The sequence below is a fragment of the Sinohyriopsis cumingii genome, unplaced genomic scaffold, assembly GCF_028554795.1.
Source record: "Sinohyriopsis cumingii isolate HCF-2022 unplaced genomic scaffold, ASM2855479v2 utg001392l, whole genome shotgun sequence".
Lineage (NCBI taxonomy): Eukaryota > Metazoa > Mollusca > Bivalvia > Unionida > Unionidae > Sinohyriopsis > Sinohyriopsis cumingii.
The window spans coordinates 1078580-1104157 of record NW_028315992.1 but is presented as its reverse complement, the minus strand read 5'-3'; the positions used below and the strand labels follow the sequence as shown (position 1 = coordinate 1104157).

The 25578-nt window shown below is 41.6% G+C and overlaps 1 protein-coding gene across 1 annotated transcript in view; it reads right to left on the bottom strand.

Moving 5' to 3' along the window:
• LOC149772583 (uncharacterized) overlaps window positions 1-25370 on the bottom strand; it is a 34305-nt gene extending 8935 nt beyond the window's left edge. The window contains exon 1 of the mRNA XM_089947635.1: window positions 25220-25370. Within this exon, the coding sequence (XP_089803761.1) occupies window positions 25220-25316 (97 nt within the window). The 5' untranslated portion in view covers window positions 25317-25370. The remainder of the gene's footprint in view (window positions 1-25219) is intronic.
• Between the last annotated feature and the right edge of the window lie 208 nt (window positions 25371-25578).

The window sequence follows — 25578 nt, the reverse complement described above, 5'->3', positions numbered from 1 at the left end:
CTACAGCAACAGCAACAAGAAGAAGAGGTAAGAAAAAAACAACAGCAGCAACAACAAGAAGAAGTAACAGCAAAGAAACAAGAGGGTGAAAATGAAACGGCCACGGTACTGTTGGATATTTTAGCGGAGTTAAGAAGTCTGAAACAAATGTATCAGACTTCTTTATCACGACCGAAGAGAATACGACCTTCCCGAGCTAAACACGTTAACCCTGTGACTAAGCCTACCGTACCACCCTTAGTGATTTCAACCCAATCATTATCATCATCATCAACATTACGCAGTCCAGAAGTAGGCCTTGGCCGTGGCAAAGGCATAAGGCAGTTAAAGTTGATTGCTTAAACTCACCCCTACATCGTAAAGAAAAAAGGTCCTTTTCAGGGCCACCCACATATCTCGAAAAGAAATACAATTTCAATTTGCCAATAACTCAAAACAAAAAATAAACCCCAACCATTTTTACCCTTATAGTACGTGCCTGTGTATGAGTGCGTGAGTGTAGCTTCTTATTTTAAAATCAAAACTCAAAGACTCTTACCTTATATCATTCATTTATTCTTTTCTCCATTTTTTACAATCCAATTCACAATTCACAACACAACACTTTAATAAAAAGTTCATCGATTTCTTCTTTTCTCCTTGTTTAGTCTCTCTGTTTTTTGAATTTCTTCACCGTCACACTCTTTTCCTCTTCTTCCTCCTCGCTTTCTTCCCTTCTTTTTTTCGTCTCCTGTTTCTTTTTCTTCACCTGTCTGCTTTCTTCCTCTGAAGAATCCCTCTCTTCTTCTGAAGAATCCTTCTTTTCTTCTGACTCCTCTTGTTTCTTTTTTGGGCAATCTGGAGACCAATGTCCTTTTTCTTTACAATAATAACAGGTATCTTTACTTTTGTCTTTTTTAGCTCCTGTTTTTTGACGGTCTGGACACTCTGAAGACCAATGCCCTTTCTTCTGACAGATATAGCAAGTATCTTGACTTTTATCTCGAAAGGAAGGAGAGTAGTCCGTAGGATGGTCTGAAGAGAATTTTCTAATGACCCCTCGCAAAGCTCTGACGAAACGTTCCATCTGGTTAGTCTCTTCCATCGTTGTGCTCGGCTTGAGAGTGAAATGAATAGTGAAAGGACAAGACACACACCCTTTTATATACGCTGGTCTGCTATGACTATAAAGTAGTTCATGGTGTTTGAACTTGAGTCATTTGACTTTTTGCTTTCAAGATGAAACGATCCCATTCATTCGAGAAGAAAGAAGAAGAAAGTAAGAGGCAGAAACGTGATCTATCGCCTCGTACCAGGGCTGAAATATTGACACAAATTCATGCCAGTGATTTTGAAGAGGACATGAGTGAACCAGAATCCGAACCCTCTAAACCAAGTCCACCACCCTTTGTCAACCCTGAAAAGTACTATTCCATTCGAGAGACGGAAAAGCGCTCCTCTAGAAAATTTAGAACCACGGCTTACAAATACACGGTGAAGTTTAAAGATTTCAAGTCCGAAGTACCGTTAGAGAAAGCAGAAGGGTTCATCACCGGAGTGTGGGATTCTTTGCTCACTGCACTCAAGCGACAATGTCAACCCAAAGAAGACGATCGCTTGAGACTTTCCATACAACACGACGGTTTGAAATCCCCTGTTTGGATCGAGTTTAGCACCCCTGCAGAATTGACCGCTTCCAAAGTCATGGACAAGATTCAACACGTGCAACAATCTAATGACCAGTTTGACATCACCGATGGAAAAGCCACATTGGACATGACCCACGTCTCTCCTCCTCAAGGGACCGGACGCAAAAAGATGTTATTGGTGAACGACCTTCGCAGCATTAAGCGTAGCCTTGTCCAAATTCACAATCCTCATGACCAGATGTGTTTAGCCCGTGCCATCGTGGTGGGACGAACCTATGCCAACAAGAACGACACGGTAGAATGGAAAAGAGACTGGGAGAACATTCGACAATCGGACCGAGCCAAACAACGAAGTGAAGCAGAACTCCTGTTACGACAAGCTGGCATGTCCAAAGACACACCCTGTGGCATTCCTGAGATGCAAAAATTGCAAGATGCCCTAGCTCCACGATACACTTTGAAAGTGCACCCTCAAGAAGTGCGCGGGTCTCTGTTGTTTCGAGGGCAAGATTTTAAGGACGGAAAATACATTCATGTTTATCATCACGATGACCATTTCGATACCATTACCAGTATCACCGGATTCCTAGGATACGGTTATTACTGTGAGAAATGTGACCATGGTTATAATAATCGAGAGCAACACAAGCATTGTGGATCGAAATGCTCAGGATGTTTGGCCTCTTCACCCTGTCTGAGCGAAGAACCAGTGCCTTGTTCCACTTGTCTGCGCACGTTTGTCAGCCCTACCTGTTACCAACAACATCTGAAAACGCAAGGTTCACAGCAGAAATGTGCTTGTCAACTCCTGAGATTGTGCCCTACGTGTGGACAAGGCATACGTACCAATAGTACCAAGGCACACGTATGTTCAGGAAAAAAGAAATGTCACATTTGTCACCACATCGTGGACTTGGAACACCAATGTTACGTGCAAAAATACCAGCCCCCACCAGAGAAAGAGGACGGTCACAAGAAGAAAGGCAATTTCATCTTTTTCGATTTCGAATGCATGCAAGAGACTGGCATTCACATTCCTAATTTCTGCGTGGCTCATCGAGCGTGCGAGAAGTGCATTCAAGAACCTATCTTCAGTCATTGCCCTCACTGCAGCAAGATTCCTGGAGGGCGTGAAAAAATCTTTCGGGGGCCAAACACGTTAGCCGATTTTGCCCAATGGGTCTTAGACCCCATCGACAAGACGTGGAGCCAAGAGGACATCGGACTTTACGGAGATTGTCATCGTCATGCCACGGTGATGGCTCACAATTTCTCCGGATACGATGGACAGTTTCTTCTCAGATACTATACGGAACATGGCACCGAACGTCCTAAAGTGACTTTGAACGGAGCCAAAATCATTTTCATGCAAGTGGGACAAGTACAGTTTAAAGATTCGATGAGCTATTTGGCCATGCCTTTGAGTCGAATGCCTAAAACGTTTGGAATGACAGAAATGGCTAAAGGGTACTTTCCACACTTTTTCAATACGGAAGCCAATCAACACGCCGTTCTACCCCATTTACCTGAGGCTCACTATTACGACCCCGACAACATGCGTACCGAACAACGAGAAGCTTTCTACGCTTGGTACCAGGCTCACGCCTCTGACCCCTTCGACTTTCAGGAAGAAATGCTAAAGTATTGTCGTTCCGACGTGGACATTTTACGGCGTTGCTGTGGAAAATTTCGAGAACTGTTCATGGAACACGGAGGGGTCGATCCTTTGAAAGAAGCTTGCACCATTGCCAAAGCGTGTTCCTTAGTGTACCGCCAACGATTCATGCTTGAAAACACCGTGGCTGTCATCAGTCCTCAAACGACCCACTATGTCAAGCGTCAATACTCGGTCAAAGCCCTACGTTGGTTACATTACTTGTGCGACAAGGAAGACAAGTGGATTCAGCATGCCCGCAACGGAGGGGGTGAAAAGACCATCGGAACGTATTCGGTCGATGGCTGGGACTTAGAAAACCCCAAGATCGTGTACGAGTTTAACGGTTGCTTATTTCACGGATGTCCCGTTTGTTATCCTGACCGTGGCACTAAAAATCAGTTTTTGCAACGAACCATGGAAGACTTGTACCAGGACACTTGTCAGCGACGCCTAAAGTTAGAACAGCAAGGATACCAAGTGGTGGAAATGTGGGAACACGAGTACGATCACCGTATGAAAACCGATCCCGAGTTTAAACGCCTCGTGGAAAGTTACCAGTTCATGGACCCGCTGAACCCGAGGGATAGTTTGTACGGAGGAAGGACCAATGCCACCTGTTTGCTGTACCAAGCCGACGAAGAGAACGGAGAAGAAATCAAATACTTGGACGTGTGTTCGCTGTATCCCTACGTGTGCAAATATTGTCGCTTTCCTGTAGGGCACCCGCAATTGTTCACGGAACACATCGACCTGGTCAACATTCGACAATACGAAGGCTTGATCAAGTGTAAAGTTTTGCCTCCCACGAACCTATACCATCCCGTCTTACCTCACCATTGTCAAGGCAAACTGATGTTTCCCTTGTGCCGTACTTGTGCCGAAACGTGCAACCAAGACCAGCCTTGTCATCACAGCCAGGAAGAACGGGCCTTGACCGGAACCTGGGTCAGCGTAGAATTGTTCAAAGCTATGGACATGGGATACCAACTGTTAGAAGTGTACGAAATTTGCCACTTTCCCAAGACACAACAATACCACAAGGGTGACCCCACTCAGAAAGGCATTTTCGCAGACTACGTGGATGCCTTTTTGAAACTGAAGCAAGAAGCCAGTGGCTATCCTTCCTGGTGTCACACTCCCGAAGACCAAATACAATTCAAAGAGAAATACTACGAACAAGAAGGCATCACTTTAGACCACATCGAGAAAAACGAAGGCAGGCGATCGTTTGCCAAAGTGATGTTAAATTGCTTGTGGGGTAAAATGGCACAACGCCCGTGTTTACCCAAGACGGAATATTTGACAGAACCTTCCCGCTACTTTCAGATGATTCACGACAAAACCAAATTCATGAAACACGTGGACATCGTTCGCGAGGATTTGATCTTAGTCAATTACGAAGAAGATCTGGACTTTGTACAAGACGACCCCTTTGGAAATGTCATCATTGCGGCTTACGTGACAGCCCATGCTCGCTTAAAATTGTACGAAGCTTTAGAACTGTTAGAAGAACGCGTCCTGTACTTTGACACGGACAGTTGCATTTACATCCATCACCCGATTCAACATCACCCTGACATCGAAGGAGACCGTTTAGGAGCCTGGACAGACGAGCATCCCGACGACAAGATTCTAAGTTTCGTCAGTGGCGGTCCCAAAAATTACGGCTACGAATACCGGGACAAACAAGGAGAAGTGCACACGACGTGCAAAGTGAAAGGACTGACTCTGAATTATCGTACCAGTCGAGTGGTCAACTTTGGGGTATTGAAAGAAGCCTTGCAATCGGAAGAGGATGGAAACTTTAAAGTGACCACCTATCAACCGAACAAGATTGTACGTTTACCCACTCACCACATCGTCAGTCGACCCTTGGAAAAAGTCTATCAAATCGTGTACCAGAAGCGAGTGCGACTTCCCAATCACTTTACGTTACCGTACGGTCACGTCGGTATTGGTCTGTATATAAAAAGGAACCCTAGACAAGATCGATAGTTCATTGTGACTACCAAGACCGAGCAAACAAGATGAATACTTTGAAAGAGACATCGTTCCAGTTTGGGGATTGTAAAAAAGTTGTATCTTCCTCTAGTGTGACTAATATTGGATGGATAAGACCCAGGCATTGCGACGGAAAATGTCCGGAAGGAAACTGCGATTGTCCATGTGGTTACCATTGTAATTGCGTCACGGAGTTTGCAGACGAGTGCGATTGTGAGCCTTGCGATGGATACGATGCTGTACGTTGTGACCTGAGCGATGCCGTAAAGCATCATGGGAACTTTAGTGCCCCTACCCCTATCATGGAAAGTGATGCTGTGCGTGTCAAACCTGTCGGATGCGAAAGTGATGCCGCTCGTCCTCTTGGACATTTTACTGGGTTTCGTTTTAAAGGGGAATGTTCACCTTCACGTCTACCCCCCTACGGATGTCATCCAGCCTTGAGCAAACTCCTACCCATGTCACTCAACCCTCATCGAAACGAACCTGTGAAAAACGAATATTCGTTTCCTGTGCGTTTGTCGGAATACTGCGACTTTGAAAATCGTCTTCAATCGTTCAAAGGAAAATGGCCAAAGTATCTGGGAGGACCGACCCCCGAAGAATTAGCCAGAGCCGGATTTTTCTACTTGGGCGAAGGAGATAAAGTCAGGTGCTTCAGTTGCGATGTGACACTTCACCACTGGGAACCACAAGATTCGGCCTACGTAGAACATGCTCGATGGTCACCGAATTGTCATTACTTACCCTTAGTGGGACCGAGACATTGAAGTAACTTCTTACCATAATCATCTGTTCATGGATACTTTACAAGAGAACATTCGTGCTTTGCCTGTGGAGTTGAGAGAACGCATTTACCGAGAGCTGGTCAAAATACAAGTGAAACGTAAAGAACAATTGCATCCGTTACGTCACCGGTGTTTGAACCACTGGTACCTGAAGGCTATACAAGGATTGATTCAATTGAAAGTGTTCCATCGGACAGACATTGATCAACGATCCTCTAGTTTTAAAAAGGATTGGTTTGGTATGGACGATTCTACCTACATCATTGTAAACGTACTGCATCGAATTCCAGAGGAAGAGTTAACGAATTACCAACATCTTGAACACAATGTCAACTTAGTGAAAGAGGAAACTTCTGAACGAATTGTCATGTGTAGATTAGTGACTCAACGATTTAAATTTGACACTGAAGTGAAACCATGTTTGTGCAAAGAGTACATTTCTTGTGTCAGACCAAAGAGGATTTAGTATGACCTATTCATGGATACTTTGCTAGAGAACATTCGTGCTTTGCCTGTGGAGTTGAGAGAACGCATTTACCGAGAGCTGGTGAAAATACAAGTGAAACGTAAAGAACAATTGCATCCGTTACGTCACCAGATCTTTAACCACTGGTACCTGAATGGTATAAGAGAACTGATTCGTCAGAAATTGTTTCAGTGGTCAGACCTTGTTCAACACTTTGAGTTAGTGAATGATCGAAATGTTCATTATTTTGGTTACTTCGAGATTCACCTACAGCAATACATTGAGGAAGACAAGTTAAAGGATTATCAACATATTTTACGTGGAATCTACTTAGAGGAAGAGGAAACTTCTAAACGAACTCTGAAGTTTCGGTTACAGTATGCAAGATTTAGATTCCCTACTGGAGAACGAAGATCTCTGGCTAGAAAGTACGTGTATTGTTTCCGAAACAAAGAGACTATAAAAACAGGCTGCCATGCCACGACTTATGTCACATGTCATCCAACAGATTCCGTGGAAGGAACTCAATGACCATATTCAAACCGTGGATCATTACCATCGATTATTACAAGAACTGTATCCATTCAATTTGGGACGACAAGTGGTGTGTGTCTTAGTGACTTGTTTTTTGGGATTTCGTTTACCAGCCGATTCTTTGTGGACTCTTTACGATCAGTACTTACCACCTCCATGGCCTTAAATGGTCACGAAAAACTCCTTTTGCTCAAAGCCTTGCGTTTTCATCTGGATACTTCTCGACCTCTACGGGAAAAAAAGATTCGTCAACTTTTAGCGACCCAAGACGTGTATGACGATGTGTGTGTAGCTTGTGACTTACATCCCCATTGGACAGATGTCCGTGCCTGGAAAGAATGGGATTTTGAGGCTTGGACCCAAGAAGTGGCCCAGTATGCACGAGAGTTGTTCAAGGAAAAAAGTTACTTTTCAACCCGTGTTAGTGACGGTGCCAGAAGAACCCGTCACCCAGGACAGGACTGTCGTGGACAGACCTGAAAGACCCTTTCGGGAGGACACTTGTGTGACCTTACCCCCTGTTGAACTGGTTAGAACATTACCCAAAAGATGTGATTGTTGTACAGACACTTGTGTTTATTCCACGTTCATCGTTATCATGTGCCTTTTATCCTTGTACTTAAGCCTTTGGCTTTTATGTATTTTTGTCTTTCGTATTCATGTTTGATAAAAAAACATTCAATAAACGTGTTCTGAAAAAGTATATAAACTCTTGTCTTGTTTGTTTTCGTGTCACAAGTGACATTTCTCACACCATGGCTACCTCTGCTGTCTCTGCTCCCTCTTCCTCTACTGTCAAAGTCATCGACGAACACTTAGATCGTGCCAGTTGGGAGGCTTTGTATCTTCGCCATCCCTTTAACATGCTCATTGCTGGACCTAGCGGTTCAGGCAAAACCGAATTCGTCAAACGTTTGATCGAACATAAACATCATTTGATCGATCGGCCACCTCAACGGATCGTGTGGTGTTACAAAGAGTGGCAATCGGCGTACAGCCTCTTGCGAGAAAGTCAAGGCGATTCCATCGTGTTTGTGGAAGGCATTCCTAAAGAAGACGACGGCATCGTCTCTGACTCCCGTCAAACCCATTTGGTCATTTTCGACGACATGTTAGGAGAAGACGAAGAAGAAATTAAATTGTGGTTCACGCGCAAAGGGCATCACCGTAATGCCAGTGTCATTTACATCACCCAAAATTTGTTTCAACAAAGTAAAGCCCATCGCACCATCAGTCTCAATGCGCATTACGTGGTCTTGTTTAAAAGCCCTCGAGATAAATCGCAAGTGCAAGTCTTAGCCAAACAGTTAGGAACGCCTTGGCTGACTCAGGCGTACGACGATGCCACTCAAACGCCACACGCCTATTTACTCGTCGATTTGAAACCTACGACCCCCGAGGATTTGCGATTTCGTACCCACTTGTTTCACCACTGGTGCCAAGACGGAGGGCCTGTCCTGTACACGTCTCCGTCCTCGACTTCATTTCACTCCCCATCAAAAAATCTATAAAAACCTCAGACCCTTTTTCGTCTGTCTCACACAGTGTGAACATGACGTCCCTTCAGTCGCATCTTCCCGTCAAATTGATTCGTGCCTTGTATGGCATCAGTCGAGAAAAAAATCCACAAACACGAGCCCGTGTCTTAGAAGCTAGTCTCAAAGAAGTCTTACGATGGTTCACGGTGACGGCACGTCAATTACTCCAAGGAATCATTCAGATTCCTCATCAAACCCAACGCTTTTTCGATCGAAACAAAGTCGCTTTGGTCCAACTGGCCGATCCCCGCATCGACACTCAAACCAAAAAACAAATCATTTTGAAACCTGGAGGGAGCGGTACTCTAGGAGGGGTCATCATTCGCTCACTCTTAAGATGGGATCCTAATGCCCCCAAAGTTATCCCCAAGACAAAAGTCCAACGAAGCCCCAAGAAGAAAAAGAAAAAGACCAGGTCCCCAAGAAAAATAACTTCTCCAGTGGCAGGACCCTCCTCTTACCAGACACCACCCCGGAAAAAGAAAAGAAGCCCCCAGAAAAAGAAACAGAGAAAAAGTCCCCAGAAAAAGAAAAGTCCACAGAAGAAAACTAGTCGCAAGAGAGGCACTTCGGCCAGGACGCAACCTTACACTCGCAAACCACGACCTGCCACGGCAGTGACTGCGTCTCCGGCATCCTCACGTTCATCCACTTCTCCGTTGATGACACCCAGAACTGAAGAGTACTTGGAGACGTTGATCACACCAAGAACATCTCCGTTGATGACCCCCAAAAGAACTTCCCCAGTGGCAGGACCCTCCAATTTAGTGGCAGTGGCTGCTGCTCACAAAGTACCTTCTCCCAAAATCAAAGTCCAAGAAAGATCGGGCATGTTACAAAGTTTACTGGATTTGTCCAAGCAAGAACTGGCTCGATTTAGTCCGTTGCGTACCCCTGCACGACGTGTCATGCCTGTCCTCAAACTGATAAAACGTAAAGACAATCAGTGGCGACGCGTTCCAGTATAAAAAGAGCCTGTGACCAAGTCGGGGTATCAGTGAACTTGTAAAAAAGATGTCACCTCCAAGAAGCCACAAAAGAAAGAGACAAAGGCAGACGCGTCATCCGACAAAGCGCTTAGCCAAGCATCGACATTACCCTAAGAAAAGACACAGTCGTTCCAAGAAAAAGAGGCGTCAACAAAGGGGAGGATTCCTTGGTGATTTTGGGAAAAACATTGTCACCTTTATGACAAAGCGATAGTCCCAAAAAAAAGATAAAAGGGTGTGGGTTAAGTCATCGACGTTAGTGTCTGTTCGGTGAATGTCCCGGAACCACAAGCAAAAAATGTCACCCTCCAGAAAACCCCAAGGAAAGAAAAGGAAAGGACTGCCACCACGTTTAGCTAAACATGGGGACCTGTTATCTGTCCTGTCCAAAGCTTCTTCACCCCTACGAAAAAAACTCATTCAAACGGCCTCCAAAGAGGTCATCGATACCGTCTGCGAATGTTGTTTGAACGTTTTGAAAGGCACGATCCCTTTGTCCAAACACCAGAAACAATGCTTAGGCAAACATCGTCACGTTCTTCGCCAAATGGTTCAAAAGAAAATTCCCATTCGTCAAAAAAAGAAGATGTTGGTTCAACGTGGAGGCATTTTGCCTCTCTTGTTAGGCCCCATACTGAAAGGAGTCTTGGGAACCATGTTGGGAGGACTGATGGGAGCAAGATAAAAAGGCCTTCGAAAGTCCCAAGATCTCAGAATTGACCCCTGACAACCCCATGGAAGGACGAAAACTAGCTTTAGTGCCTTACAAACGATGGATGGAATACCATCGGTGGCAAGAACAACGCACCCCGCATTTACCTCCCAATCCCAATTTGAGCGAAATGTCCCAGTTACAACACGAATTGCAGTCCTTGATGGATCGCCAAGATTTGTCCGAAACAGAAAAATCGCAAAAGTACGGTCAACTCTTGCAACGATTGCAACTCTTTCACCAGAAAGCTTTAGACGAAACAGCTCTACCCACTCTGAAAGATTTTAAGACCTTGATGAAAAGTCCAGCACCATCACCAGTGGTCAAGACAGAAAAAGGAGAAGAAGAAGAGGAAGGGTTTCTAACTCCACCAGAAAAAGTACGCAAGTTAACAACACCACCTACCTCCAGAATTGGATGGATTAAAAAGATGATGGCTACCCCTTCTTCATCACAAGAGAAAAAGAAAGTGAAGACAGAAGTGAAACAAGAACCGATATCCCCTGCACAGACATCCTCCTCTTCGACACCTATTGCTGGTCGCACACGCAAAGCCTTGCAATCCAAGAAAATACCCCAAGAGAAAAAGAGTAGCCTCTTCCAAGAGTGGGTGCCTTATTAACACATCAACCAACACAAAAAATGGAAAAAGTCTTAGCCAGCATTTACTACGATCCCTCCCATCCTGCAGGTTACGCAGGAGTTCAAAAATTGTATCGTGCTGCCAAAACTCGACTGAAAAGTCTCCGTTTACCTCAAGTGCAACGATGGTTACAAGAACAAGCTACCTACACTTTACACAAACCCATTCGACGCAAGTTTGCCAGAAGTCGCACCCGAGTGGAAGGCATCGATCATCAATGGCAAGCCGATTTAGCCGATGTCTCTCATTTGGCCAGCTACAATCGCGGCTACAAATATTTGTTTTGTGTCATCGACGTCTTTTCCAAATTTGCCTGGGTCGTGCCCTTGACTTCCAAATCGAGCAGCGAGTTAGTGCGAGCCCTGCAACGGGTGTTGAAACAAAGCGGTCGTCGCCCTCTTCGATGGCAAACGGACAAAGGCACCGAATTTCTGAACCAAGCTTTCCAAAAAGAATTAAAGAAACGTGACATTCATTTTTTTACCACCGAGAATCCCGAAACCAAAGCCAGCATCGTGGAACGTTTTCAACGTACTTTGAAAGAACGCATGTGGAAATATTTTACGCATCACCACACTCTGAAGTACATCGACATCTTACCGCACCTGGTGCAAGCGTACAACCAATCTTACCATCGAAGCATCGGACGTGCCCCTCAAGAAGTGACTCCCGACAACGAAGTGCTGGTGTTTGAGCGTCTGTTTGGTACGTCCCCGACGAGGGCTGTCCCCAAGAAAAGTGGAGAGTTGACCGTAGGAGATTGGGTGCGCATTGGCAAAACCAAACGCACTTTCGACAAAGGTTACTTACCTAACTGGACGACCGAATTGTTTCGCGTCACTGGACGAGTGCATGGCCGTCATCCTGCCGTCTATAAATTGGAAGACATGAACGGAGAAGTACTCAAAGGAACGTTTTATTTGCCCGAGTTACAACGTGTCACCAAAAAAGAAGACGACGTGTACGACATCGAAAGCATTCTCGAACGCAGAACCCGTAAAGTGGGCAAACGACGTGTCAAAGAAGTCAAAGTACGTTGGAAAGGATATCCACCCAGTTTCGATTCTTGGATCGACGCTTCGCAAGTCATCGACTATAAAAAGAAGAAGTGACCATCATGCCCTTTCACACAGCAGCAGACGCAGCTACGTCGACCACTCCTCCTTCCCCTAGTTCTTCTGTGCAAGATTTACAAAAACAACCCTTGTGGGTGTGGTGTGGAGAACGTGTGCCTAAAACGCAAATCGTCTTTTTCTGCCAAATCTTCGTGGTGTATTGTGTCATCGGGGCAGCCATTGCCAATTTGAGTTTGCAACAAGGAGACAAACAATTGTGGACCATTTTATTGAGCAGTTGCATCGGTTACCTGCTTCCCAACCCCTCCCTGAAATTCTCCTCGAACGGGAACGTTGTGTCCAGTGCCAGTGTCAGTGCCAGTCACCACTCCAACAACAATCACAACCAGAACCCCATTTTGGGCGGAGACACGCCTCTGACGTCCATTAATAACCCCTCGGACAGCCACAGAACTCTGGAATTATGAGTCACCAAAACCAATTTTACTTAACCTTACCCAGTGACAGTTCCATGGAGGTGTTTCCCCACAACGCGTTGTGCTGTTACACGGCCAAATTACCTCAAGCCATCCCCTTAGATCACGAAGCCCATTGGGAAGTGGCTTTAGTAGAAATGATTCACCCGACCCAAGTCCTCAATGTCCTTCCCAATCAAAATTTTTTTGATGTGGAAGTTCTTGACGAGCAATTGCAACAGGAGTTGGATAAGAGAACCATATCTGACATTAAAACCTATAATGAGAAAACTAAAACGACCACCTACCACTTGTCCATTCTCCAAGGCTATTATTTCAGTGGTCAACATTTGGTCAACACCATAGCTACCAAGTTTAATGGCGTGTTTGGGAAAGCTTTTGACATTGTCAAGAACAAAAGTGTCACCATGGAGTACCACAAAGTAGCTCGTCGCTTCTTAATAAAATTTGAACGGACTAAAATCGTGTCCATTTTATTTTGTCCTGAATTGTTTGACATGTTGGGCGGAGACATGAACCTGAGAATGACCATACTCAAGAACAAAGAATCACCCAGCGTTTACGACAACGACTCTTTTAGCAAGTTATTTCGTACCCCAGTAGAACTGAACCAAGGACTGAATTTGATGTTCGTGTACTCCGATGTGGTGGAGTACAACGTGGTGGGCCACACCTCCGTGCCGTTACTGCGTGTCATTCCTTTCAAAGTGGATTCTGCCACGAACGCTGACGAGGAAGGTGGAAACACTTACCACGTCCACCGCGAATTTGTCCATCCTCACTATTTACCTGTCAGCAAGTCGTATTTGGACACGGTCAACATTACTATAAAAGGAGATCTGGGACAAAATATTCCATTCACCAAAGGAAAAGTCACGGTGAAACTCCATTTTCGAAAACGGTTCTCTCACGACTCGTAAGTAAGTCATGTATCCAGTGTACCAAGGGGTGGCTCGACAGCGAGGACACGGTTTAGGAGACATGTTAAAATCGGCCTTTCGTTCGGTGGCCCCAGTGTTGAAACCGATGGTGACACGCGGATTGCACGCCTTGAAAGATGCGGCACTGACGCAAGGCAAAGAATTTCTCCAAAATGTCATCATCGACAAACAGAACCCTAAAGAAGCCTTCATGAGGGCTGGCAAAAATGTCTTGCTGCAAACGGGTAAAGACATTTTAGGTCGACGAGAGACACCTATAAATGCCCTGCACGCTACCGAGTCAAGCATTCAGCAAGGACAAGGCAGAAAGAGACGACGAAGAAGAAAACACCCTTTCACCAGACTTCAAGCGAGAAAGGCCAAGAAAAGAAGAACCGTTCGAGACTTAGACGTTTTCGATTATTGAAACACAGCAACAACAAAAAATGATGCACCGAGAGTCTTGCGCTTGTTCCAAGACGGAACTGGATCTGTTTGCCATGCCCCCCACCATGATGACCATGCAAGAATCCCAATGGGTGGAATTTAATCCCATCTCCTCATTGACCGATTCCGCTCCCATCGAGTTTGAAATCAAAGGACAGCCCGAAGATTACATCGATCTGAATAGCAGTTACTTGTACTTGAAAGTCCAAGTTCTAGATAAGGATGGTGATGCAGTAGAAGACACTGAGAATATAGCTCCCGTCAACAATTTCATGCATTCCTTGTTCAGCTCAGTGGACTTGTACTTGAATAACAAACTAGTCAGCAGCAGCATGGATACTTACCCTTACCGTGCCTACCTGGAAAATCTCTTGACGTACGGAATAGATGCCAAGGATACTCATCTCAATGCTTGTGTGCTGTGGGAACCTGACGAAGCGAAGGAGTTCGACACATTAAAAAAAGACAATAACGGCTTTGAGGAAAGACAAAAGAAAATCCTAGGTGGAAAGAGTTTAGAACTGATGGATCGTTTGCATTTGGACATGTGGTTGCAAGAGAAATATTTGCTGAACGGGGTCAATATCCGCTTGAGACTGAATCGCAGCAGTGCCGCTTTCCATTTGTTGGCTGATGCTACTAAGACTGGCATTCCTAAAAGCACAATAATACAAGCCAGACTCTACGTACGACGCGTGGAAGTGTTACCCAAAGTGGCAAACGACATCAGTCAAACGTTGAGCAGAACGACTGCCAAGTATCCCATCCGACGTGTGGAAGTGAAAACGTTCACCATTTCTGCTGGACTGCAATCCATAACCGAAGATCATCTGTTTCAAGGACAGTTACCCAAACGTTTAATCCTTGGTATGGTCACGAATTCAGCCTTCAACGGAACCTTCGTTGAAAATCCTTTCAACTTTCAACACTTTTTAGTGAAGAAAGTCGAAGTCAGTCGTGATGGCAAGACCTTGTGTACCCGACCTTTCGAAACTGACTTTGCCAACAAAAATTACTTGAGATCGTACTTGTCCCTGTACGAAGCCACCGGTCAGTTAGGAACCAACACCAGTCACGGCATTGAGTACGAGGATTATGCAGGAGGCTATGCTTTGTGGGCTTTCGATTTCACTCCAGACCAAGGCAGCGACGAGGGACATTTCCACCCTATAAAATCTGGCCAGATTCGTGTGGAACTTCAGTTTGCAGATAAACTACCAGCAACAGTGAACGTCATCCTGTATGCAGAATTCGATAATACCATAGAAATCAACAGTTTGAGAGAAGTCATTCTAGATTATTAGAAAGCCATGGAAGACTGTTATCCCTCTTTACCTAGTGGAGAAACTTTGGAGATGGAATGTAAGGAGACCGTGGAAGGAGAAGAATCTCAAGACAAAGACGAAGAAGTTTTGATGAAGTCGAGATGGCCAGAACAAGAAGCCCATTTAGTCTCCTGTTTTGCCAAACACTTGGTCGACAAAATAACGGAATTGATCAAGAAAAATTGCTATGGATGTCAAAACGATCATCCCAGTCAAATTCAACACGATAAATGCCTAATGTTAAGTCAAGAAGAAAAATTGGACGAGTATCTGGACGAAGCTTGGAGTCTCATCTCGAACAAAGACGTGTTGCACCAGTGGTATAAAGACTTGCGTGAACATTCTTGTCCACCATTAACCACTCAAGAGATCCATCGTATCGAAGCTCTCCTGAATCAGAGTGAGGAAACAGAACGAATAACCGTTTATTCGTCAGACATTTTCAAGCAAAAAGTCAGGATCGAATTGACGACTTATTATTACCTGTGAAGAAAAAACACAAAACAATGGATACCTGGGAACTTTATTACCTTTTGAACCACAGTTCGTATACGTCTTCTTGGAATCCTGTCGTCTGTGCTAAAGATGAACTCCCTCATCGCAAACCTAAAGACCATCAAGCTTACGTGATCAACACGGACGACAGTCATCTCCCAGGAACCCACTGGGTAGCCGTCTACTTTCCTCAAGAAGGATGTGTGGAATATTTCGATTCGTACGGATTGCCCCCTTTGGAAGACGATATCATCGACTTTATGAGAAGAAATGCTCAAACCACCCGATTCAATAACGTGAAATTACAAGGCACAGATTCCTTGGTGTGTGGACAGTACTGTGTGTATTTTCTGCATCATCGCAGCCTGGGCTATTCCTTAGAACATTTAGTGACTCATTTCGATCCTCGTTCTTCTGCTAGAAACGATGTGAAAGTAGATCGATGGTTTTGTGACCATTATGCTTATCTTTTGTCTCAAGCTAGGAAACGTAGTGTCCATCAATGGCCTAATGATTTCCAACAGTGGAAATCACAATTTCATTCACAACGTTGTCAGCCCTGTTTAAAGTAGATTGAGAAAAAAATGTTTGTGATTTGAAAAAATTGTTTGATGTTATAGTGTTGGATTATTGTTAAAAATGTTAGAGTTGTTGTTTAGTGTTAAGTGATTTTGAATAAAAAATGTTGTGTTTTGAAAAAATGCTTTTGTCTTTTGTTTAGCTATAAGAATGTTGAATTGATGCTCTTTCATTTCTTACTATCCCTCTCATGACAATCACTGAACGTTGCGAATCGAAAATCGTGTGGGGGATGTTTTCCTTCACGTCCGCGCTTTCACTATAATAACCGGGGTTGTTTCCAGTCTAGCCATCCACTGTCGACTCATCCTCCTAAGAAGATGTGCTCCAAACTAGCTAAGCTCAACGAAGCCTACGTGAATTTGCATAGGGTCAGACACAGTCTGATACCGAAGCCAGAAGAAATAGAGAATGTGAGAATGTTAAAAATCACTGAAGACCTGATAGAAGAGCTCTTCAGAGAAGAAGTGAACAGGGAAAAAGAAGAATGGACGGAGAAGTACAGACTTCAGAGACAGCAGCAACAGCAGCAACAACAGCAACAACAGCAGCAGCAACCTGAACCTGACAGAGGCTTTGTCGATTGCCGTATCGACACCAAAGAGTTCTTCTTCTCTTTCCGAAGAAGCAGACCTATCGCCAGAAAGTCTATCCTCAGAGGACATCGCATTCTTAGAAACTAAAAAAAGAATGCCATAGCAAAACAAAAAAACAGCCCTTTTCAGGGCTACCCCAATACTCTAGAAAAGAAGTAACGATCGATTTGCCAGTGTGTGTGTAGGTAGAGTAGTGTGAAAATAAACACTAACTCTTTATTGATAGTGAAAGTGTATGTGTTGGTGTGTTTGTGTTTGTAAGAGCTCAAGTAAGTTGGTGTGGATAGTAGATTAAAATAATGTTTTTTGGGTTTTTGAGGTGTATATTTGGAGTTAGATTGGATTGTTTTGCTAATGTGGATAGTCTACTGAAGTGATTTATAAAAAAATTTTAAAATAGTGATGGGTAGCATAAAAAGTGAGTGAGTGTTTCTTTTAGGTCCGCGCGTTGTTGTTTTTTTTTTGGTCATGATCTAGGTAAGATGAATTTTATGTTATTAGAGGGATGTTTTCCTTCACGTCCGCGCTTTCAGTATAAATTGAAACTCGTTCGGTAGTCCAGTTACCCTTGTTGATTGATCAACACAGCCAGAAGAATGAACACGAGACTTGAGAAACTGTTGGAGCTTCATGTGCATCTGGAATATGCCAGGCGCATATTAAATGAACTGGCTGCGGAAGCCATTGTCGAGGAGGGAAGGATAAGAGAGGAGGAAAGAAGAAACAAAGAAGAGGAGGAGAGAAGATATAAAGAAGAAGAAGAAAGAAGATATAAAGAGGAAAGAAGAAACAAAGAAGAGGAGGAGGAAAAGGAGAGAAGAAAAAATTTCAAAATCCCAGAGAGCGAAAATTGGGATTCTGAAGCGACATATCCTGCCTCTGCTCTCTGCCCCCAAAAGGTAAAAAGTAACTGGGGGATAAGATGCGTATGTGGCGCCAGGCCTGGAAGGTGCCACCATTAACCAGGTGCCCATGAAGTTCCAAACAAAACAGCCCTTTTCAGGGCTACCCAATACTCTAGAAAAGAAATAACTATCGATTTGCCAATGTGTGTAGGTAGAGTAGTGTGAATATAAACACTAACTCTTTCTTTAAAAAATGTGAGGGTCAGTGTTTGTGTGATTGTGAGTTTGTGTTTGTAAGTGATAAAGTAGATTATGGGTTTCTTTATTGTTTCTTAGCAAATGGGGAGAGTATAGTTTGGGTTATATTATATGAAATGAAATGAAAAAGTAGGGGATGTTTTCCTTCACGTCCGCGCGTTGTTGGGTCATGATCTAGGTAAGATCAATTTTATGTTTTTTAGGGGGATGTTTTCCATCACGTCCGCACTTTCAGTATAAAACTAACAGTGTTGGCCATTGGAGCTCATTCTACGGAATAAGCAAACAAGAAGATGCCAGCAGCTTCAGCTTTATACAACGATCTTATGGGAAGTTGGTATTGGATGGTAGATGGATTGAGTGTAGCAGAAAGGGTTGAACAGGAATGGAGGTATGAAGTGACAAAAGACTTCGTCACAAGACAAGTAAAGAGCCTGCACTTAGCCGTAAACATCGTGAAAGAAATGATAGAGGATGAGGAGAAGAGAATCAGAGGTTTAATTAACCCACCGTATGTCAAAGTGGGTAAGTTAAAAGAAGCAATAGATCATGTGACAAGTGCAAGGTGCTTTTTAGAAGACGTTGTAGAATGGACAGATTGGTGTTTCGCAAAGTGGGGGTTAGAAAAACTTAAGAAAGCTGAAGAACTAATGAGGAATGTGCTGACCAAAGAGGTCAAGAAGATCAAAGAAAAGTGGTCCAATGAAAGAAAAGACGAAGAAAATAGAAGAAAAAAGGATGAATTCGAAAAACTGAACACAAACTGGATGAAAATCCAAGAGAAGTTCCGGGCCATGGGTCACCCGGACTGGCTGCCGGAAACAGAAAAGAAGAAGAAGAAAGGAATGATGGACAAATTAAGAAGATGTTGGAAAAAGTTAAGAAGATAAAAGAAGAAGAAGAAAAACCCAAAGGCCCTTTTCAGGGCCAGCCATATTTCTCGAAAAGAGATAGTCTTTGAATTGCCTACCCCTTTTTTATTTTATTTTTTTTTAAAAAAAATAGAGACCCTCCCTGTTTCAATTTTACATAGACCCTATACAGTCCCAAGGGTTTATGTCCATGTTAAATTTACATAGACCCTATATTGTCCCAGGGTTTTTGGCCATGTTAATTCCCATAGACCCTATATGTTCCCACGATTTTTCTCCATGTTAAATTTACATAGACCCTATATTGTCCCAGGGTTTTTGGCCATGTTAATTCCCATAGACCCTATATGTTCCCACGATTTTTCTCCATGTTAAATTTACATAGACCCTATATGTTCCCAAGGGGGTCTGTAATGATAAATCCCATAGACCCTATAAGATCCCCATATACTACTCACATTGCAAACATGACTGAAATTTTTTTTAAAGCTACGTTAAAAATCAAAATCATATCACATATCCTTTTTCTGAAAATGCAACTTGTGAGGGAATGGATAATTGGCACGATGTAAATCTGACCAACGTCACATATTGACAAACGTAAACTGTGATACTTAAACTGATTAATGTAATTTCATTTCATGTACCTGACCCTTCTGATGTATGGAAATACGACACCTAACTTATTTACTTAATGCTCTATCAGGCACCACCTAATTATATGTGTTATCCCGCATACAATGTGACCTGAAAACATGTTATTTTTTATCGCACCCATACAATGTACATGGCTGTCACCCTTTACGAGTTTTAGAGTTTTCTCGATGAACGAGAAATCTTTTCAACTTCAGCATATATCTCTCTTTTACTGCTCCACTGGGAACAATATAAATTACGCTAACATTGATCTTTTTCTAACTTTTCCAACATGAGTTTCAAAATAATGGAAACCTTTGTGAAAGGTATTTAAGTAACCACGAGAAAGCGTCAGGGTAGTACTGTTAAGTACAGTAAAACCTCGTGTGTCAGAACGCAATTCATTCGGATGTCTTTGTTAGTCAAACGACGATGTGCGTGCGCGTGTTTTGTCTGCGTGTGCAAAATATTATGGCTTTTAAAAGTGTTGGTATAATGCCATTTGATGCACCAGTTCTAATGGCATATCAAATTGTAAGCTGCCCATGGCGCAATAATGCGCCTATACAAACATTTTGTTTCAACAGCAGCTATCCCTTCTATTCTCTCTTAGATCAGTGATGCATATCCATCAAATAATCAGTTAACGACATTAGCATAAATACGGAATAAATAGTGGCCATCTCGGTTTTCTAAATGAATTAAACATGGTACCCAATTCTGCATCAAACAAATCTGCCAAAGCCTTTTGAGACTGTATAGTAAATTTCCCGGTAATGAAGCAAACACCTACTGTAATTTGTTTTAATGCTTTGGTTTTTTCTTTCAATTTGTAAAAAACATAATACTATAAAATCTTAAAATCAGATTATTAATAAATAATGAACTATCCAAACTTTCCTTTTACCCCCCACCCCGACGCATCAAAAGAGTAACATAGCGATGGACCACACAAATTAACATTATGGAAAATTTTCCACAAATCCCCACTCCACTTCTCTCTTTATATGTTATCTTGTCTGCAAGCAAATCAGTTCTACCACCGCCACTCTCTCTCTCTCTCTCTCTCTCTCTCTCTCTCCATCTGAGGATGATCATCGTAAGATATGAGTGAACATTCGTGTACAATGGAGCGTAGCGGATTTTCGATTGTTTCATGCCACGATGTCTCTGCACCTATGCATGAAGATAAACGTTACAGTCAAACCTAATGCTTACTGATGTCTTAGGTCAACTGTAAATACAATTAAATGTTTGAATTACCTCTTGTTGGTTTGTCATTTCCCTTTGTTGATATTCCAAACTCGTTTCAATATATTCGCCGTTAACTGAAAGGTTGCACTTTGAGCGTTCAAAGAATGATCCATATTATGCTGTACTGCTCCACTTTCTTTCTTTAAACTATTCTCATTGTTTAACTCAAACACGTTTCTTAACAGTTTATTTAGTTACTCAATATGAATTAATCCAAAAGCTCAGAAAGGGAAAGTACTTTGGAATAAACTAAATTCGTAATTCCACACTGTTACATAAATACAATACACTACAAGCCCTATCAACATTGTTTCTGCCTGCCAAAAGCTATGTAATAGGAAGTTCTAATCTTAGAAGTATACAACCGTCTTATTTCATTAGTTTCAAGAAAATATAAGTATTTGTCACATTATACTAGACTTTTGTAATTCCTATTAGTTTTAAAGAGCTTGGTACATTTGCTTCGCCCGCCACTCTTGCAAGTTACAATCGATTGACCATTATCTAAAGTGTTCAATAAATAAATTAATCAAAGTCGTCAGTCCTGTGATACCTAGATAAAACCAAATCCATATTTAGAAGAAAAGAAAAACTCTGATATATGTTGCCAAACGTATTCCCTCACTATCAACAAGTGTCTTTAACATAATGTAGCATTTCTTGGGATATATGTTGCCAGGCATATGGAACAAGTTTTTGCAATATGTTATGCATGCAATATAATAGCCAAGATATACATTACAACGTCAACATTCACAAGGAGCACCCTGTTTTGATGTTTGTCTTCCAAAGAGACAGAAACAAATTACAGAACTGTTGATGGAATTCATATACAATTTATCTACTCGTGTATATAAAATTTTCAGATGAATAGAGGGGAATGAGCTTAATTCGATCATCGAATAAATTGAACACAATGACCCTTAATAGAAACTCGAATTTCCGTAATAATTTCTTGACAGCAGATGAAGCTTTATTAATTTTTATAACAGGTCTTTCAACTGATTTGGTCCAGTTCGAATCTACTGGAAAACATTACTCCTCATTAACTGTAATAAATAACAATTTTACTATTCTCATTACGATGACTCCTCTTCATACAAATTTTAAGTCCTTTCTCATTACGATGAGTCCACCTCGTACAAGTTTAAGTCCATTTTCATTACGATGAGTCCACGTTCGCAAATTGTTTTAAGGGGACCCCAAGTGACCGAGTTGTCTAAAGCGCTAAACGTTCCGGATGACTGCCATCTCACTTCTGTCTTCGTGGGTTCCAGTCTCAGGCTCGGCTAACGTGGGTAAGTGAGACAGCTTGCCAGTATCTTTGTGTATGTCAGTTGTTCTTCCCGGGGTAATCAATGGTTCATCCTCTACCATCTATACTGGCAGTCATGTATAGCCTATGTTGTGCTGAAAAACGACGTTAAACCCTACAACAAGAACACGAACAAGAATTCTTGAGTCCATTCTCATTACGATAAGTCCACATCTCATGCATTATCAAGTCATTAACCGTTTCGAAAAATAAAGATATTTGTCTTATACATTCTTTGTGGCGGTGTGCTGATTAAATATAATTAAATATACGGTTTGTCATTTAACCGAATCAGTGATGGTACTACATAAAATTCATTGGAATTAAAGGGCTTCCAATCCGTACGTTCTACATAATAAAATAAGTTGCCTCAAAATAGAAAACCTTGAAACTGAATTTAATTAACATATTTTGACAGTATTAACCTTAAGAATGTATTACTAAGCGTATGACTTGCAATGTTTGCAAATATATAGTATGTAATTTCCATACCATATTTTGTACAAATCTTTATGCTTACCGTAATGAAAGGGACTAATGAAACATGCCATACATACTCGCTATAATTTGAGATCAAATGAAAAACTAGACAAAACGATATAGGACAATACTCTATTATAGTCACGTTAGAACGTTTACACCATATGATGTGTATATGAAGAAAAATAAAACATGAATATGGCGTGTGGTGTCAGAATATAATACACCGAAACAAAAGCTAAAAATCTTCACATATAGTTCAAGAGTCGTATGTTACTTATATTCATTAATTGATTATATTTATTCACGTTAGTTATGAAAATTTAAAAATGAAATATACAGTTTTGGTTCTCACTGTGAATATAAGAACAGTTCAGAATACAGTGACATTAAGCACCTATATATTGCGACTGACACAGCGTACAATATCTTTCGTTATAGGAAACACAAAACCCACCTATCAGTTTGAAGCGGCAACCTATGATTTAGTCATAAACTTGATTAAGTTTTTGAGACCTTTAGATAACGTAATGATGTAAGCTGCCGAAGTTTGTCTGTATTGACCTCTAGGTCTTAGTTCTAAAGACTTTGTTAACCATTTCATCGACTCAAAACATTTGTCTGTACGTAGCAAAACCAGACATAAATTAATACAAATTTTATTTCTCATCTCCATTTATTGTCCTATGTTGTTTTCTTTTTCCGTTTTTGTTTTGATGGATAGGGGTGAGAAACTCCGACTCATAGTACAAGATAGACCATATATGGCGGCCAGTATAATTGGTGGAGAAAGAATCCGGGGAATAGTCCGGTCAGACGGAAACATATTGGCAGCTTTCTAACATACCCACATTGACCCAGTCTGAGACTCGAAACCATGTGGATAGAGTTGAGATGACAGTAATCAGTGCGTATCTGTTCTTTATTAAACTATAAATGGGTTGTTTACACGGGTTTGAGTTTACGACCTAGCTTTAACAATGACCTTAAACTATTCTTGAAATTAATTTGTTTACAGTTTGGGGCCAATTTTCATCAAGATGGCTGAGGGAGATTTTTTTATCGAGACATAAGTAAAGCGGGCAAACAATTTAGATGTTTTCAGTTATAATTCGATAACAGTTATTTATCAGTATTATTCACTTAAATGACAAAGTGCTCATTGGCGTGATAAAAACTGATTGGGGATTATGACGAAATCAATCAAGAACGTTCTTGATTAGATCATTGTGATACATCAAGACTGTCGGTAAATCATAATATTTAAGGCTATTGATACTTCAGTACATTAGGTATTATTAGAATTCATTTTTAACACTCTCTATCTTGAAAATTGTGACCGAGCTGTTACGATGATACGGGGTGTAATTGACAGTGCTCTTAAAGTTAAATTATATGTTTGCTTCGCATCTGTATGTTCCATAATTCAAGACTATACAGTCGTAACATTATAATAATATGGTAAAAAGTAACCATTTATAACTTTTATTGCGTTAAAACCCCTGAAAAAAAACCTCACTGCATTTTTCAAGTCTACATTGTGCAAGACATCCACTAGTGTTTTGTTTCCACTGAATGTGGTATAATCCTGTTCTGCAGGCGAGACAGAAATGCATGCATTACAAGGTACAACAGTAGACATTCAGTGATGCGCCTCCAACGTTACCGATGTTAAAGATGTCTTACGACCTTCAGCCTATCACACATATACTGTTAGCGCCACCACAAAACGACTAATTTTTGCGTTTGAAATTGCTAATATCCGATACTTGAGAGAGAGAGAGAGAGAGAGAGAGAGAGAGAGAGAAGATGATAGTATTGCAAAGACTTCGATGATAATTTGAAAGGTATACTATTAAAATAAGACTGAGAAATTTTATAAACGTCAACACTTCATGCAGCAATCATATATATTTGTGTGAATATATATATATATATATATATATATATATATATATATATATATATATATATATACATATATATATAGACATACAGACAGAAGAGAGACAGACTTATATATATATATATATATATATATATATATATATATATATATATATATATATATCACTGCAGGAATACATATATACTCATCGGTACATACATGCATACATGCATGCATGCATGCATACATACATACATACATACATACATACATACATACATGCTTTCCGTAAGTGTTGTGAAACGATGTTGAATGTATTAGCATACATTTGCGACGAAGTCCCATTCACTAGATATAGAACTGATCTATTTATTAATTCTTTCACTTTTAAAATTTGGACATGGCTAAATTCGTTTTAGAAACGTCTATGCTTTCATATAAAAGGTAATAGTTCGCCATTAATTTATCTATTTTCTGTTGGCACATTGATTGGTTGATTTTTAACGTTATTTTTCAATGAAGGTTTGATTATATCATACCGACAAAAGGGGATAAAAGAGCCTTTCGGAAGAATATAACGCGGCAGCTTACACGGACCGGCCTGGGCGGGTACTGAACTTGGATTATGAGTCCGGCGCTCAATCGAATAAGCTAAAGCAACTGTGTATATTATCTATTGAAGAATATTCCGTTATATGATAGTTTTTGTATTCAACGATTGTCCTCAAATGCACGCAGACAGCTGAGACCATGCAAGGAAAAGTCAAATTAGGAAAATAAAAGCACTAAATCAGTACTTACTTGAGTGGACAGAGCAGGCATCTAAAAACCAAATAGCCAGAAGCAGTACCCAGCCCCATCTTGCGCCACAAAGGTTTTCACCAAACATCTGTTTCATGGTTAGGTCTTTATGTATAAAAGCGTGTAGCCGTAGATGAGAATAGCATAGTATTTCACGGTAAACACATACAGAGTATTGCCAAATAAGATGCTTTATATACGTGTGGTGCGGTGTCTAACCAGATTAAACTGGATGAAATGGGCGTATTTTGAGAGAAGTACCTGAACGTATACTTCTAACCGAGGCACATTTAGAAATGTACTCGTAATGGAAATGTACACTATATTTTCAGATATACAATAGACACTCGAAACTTATG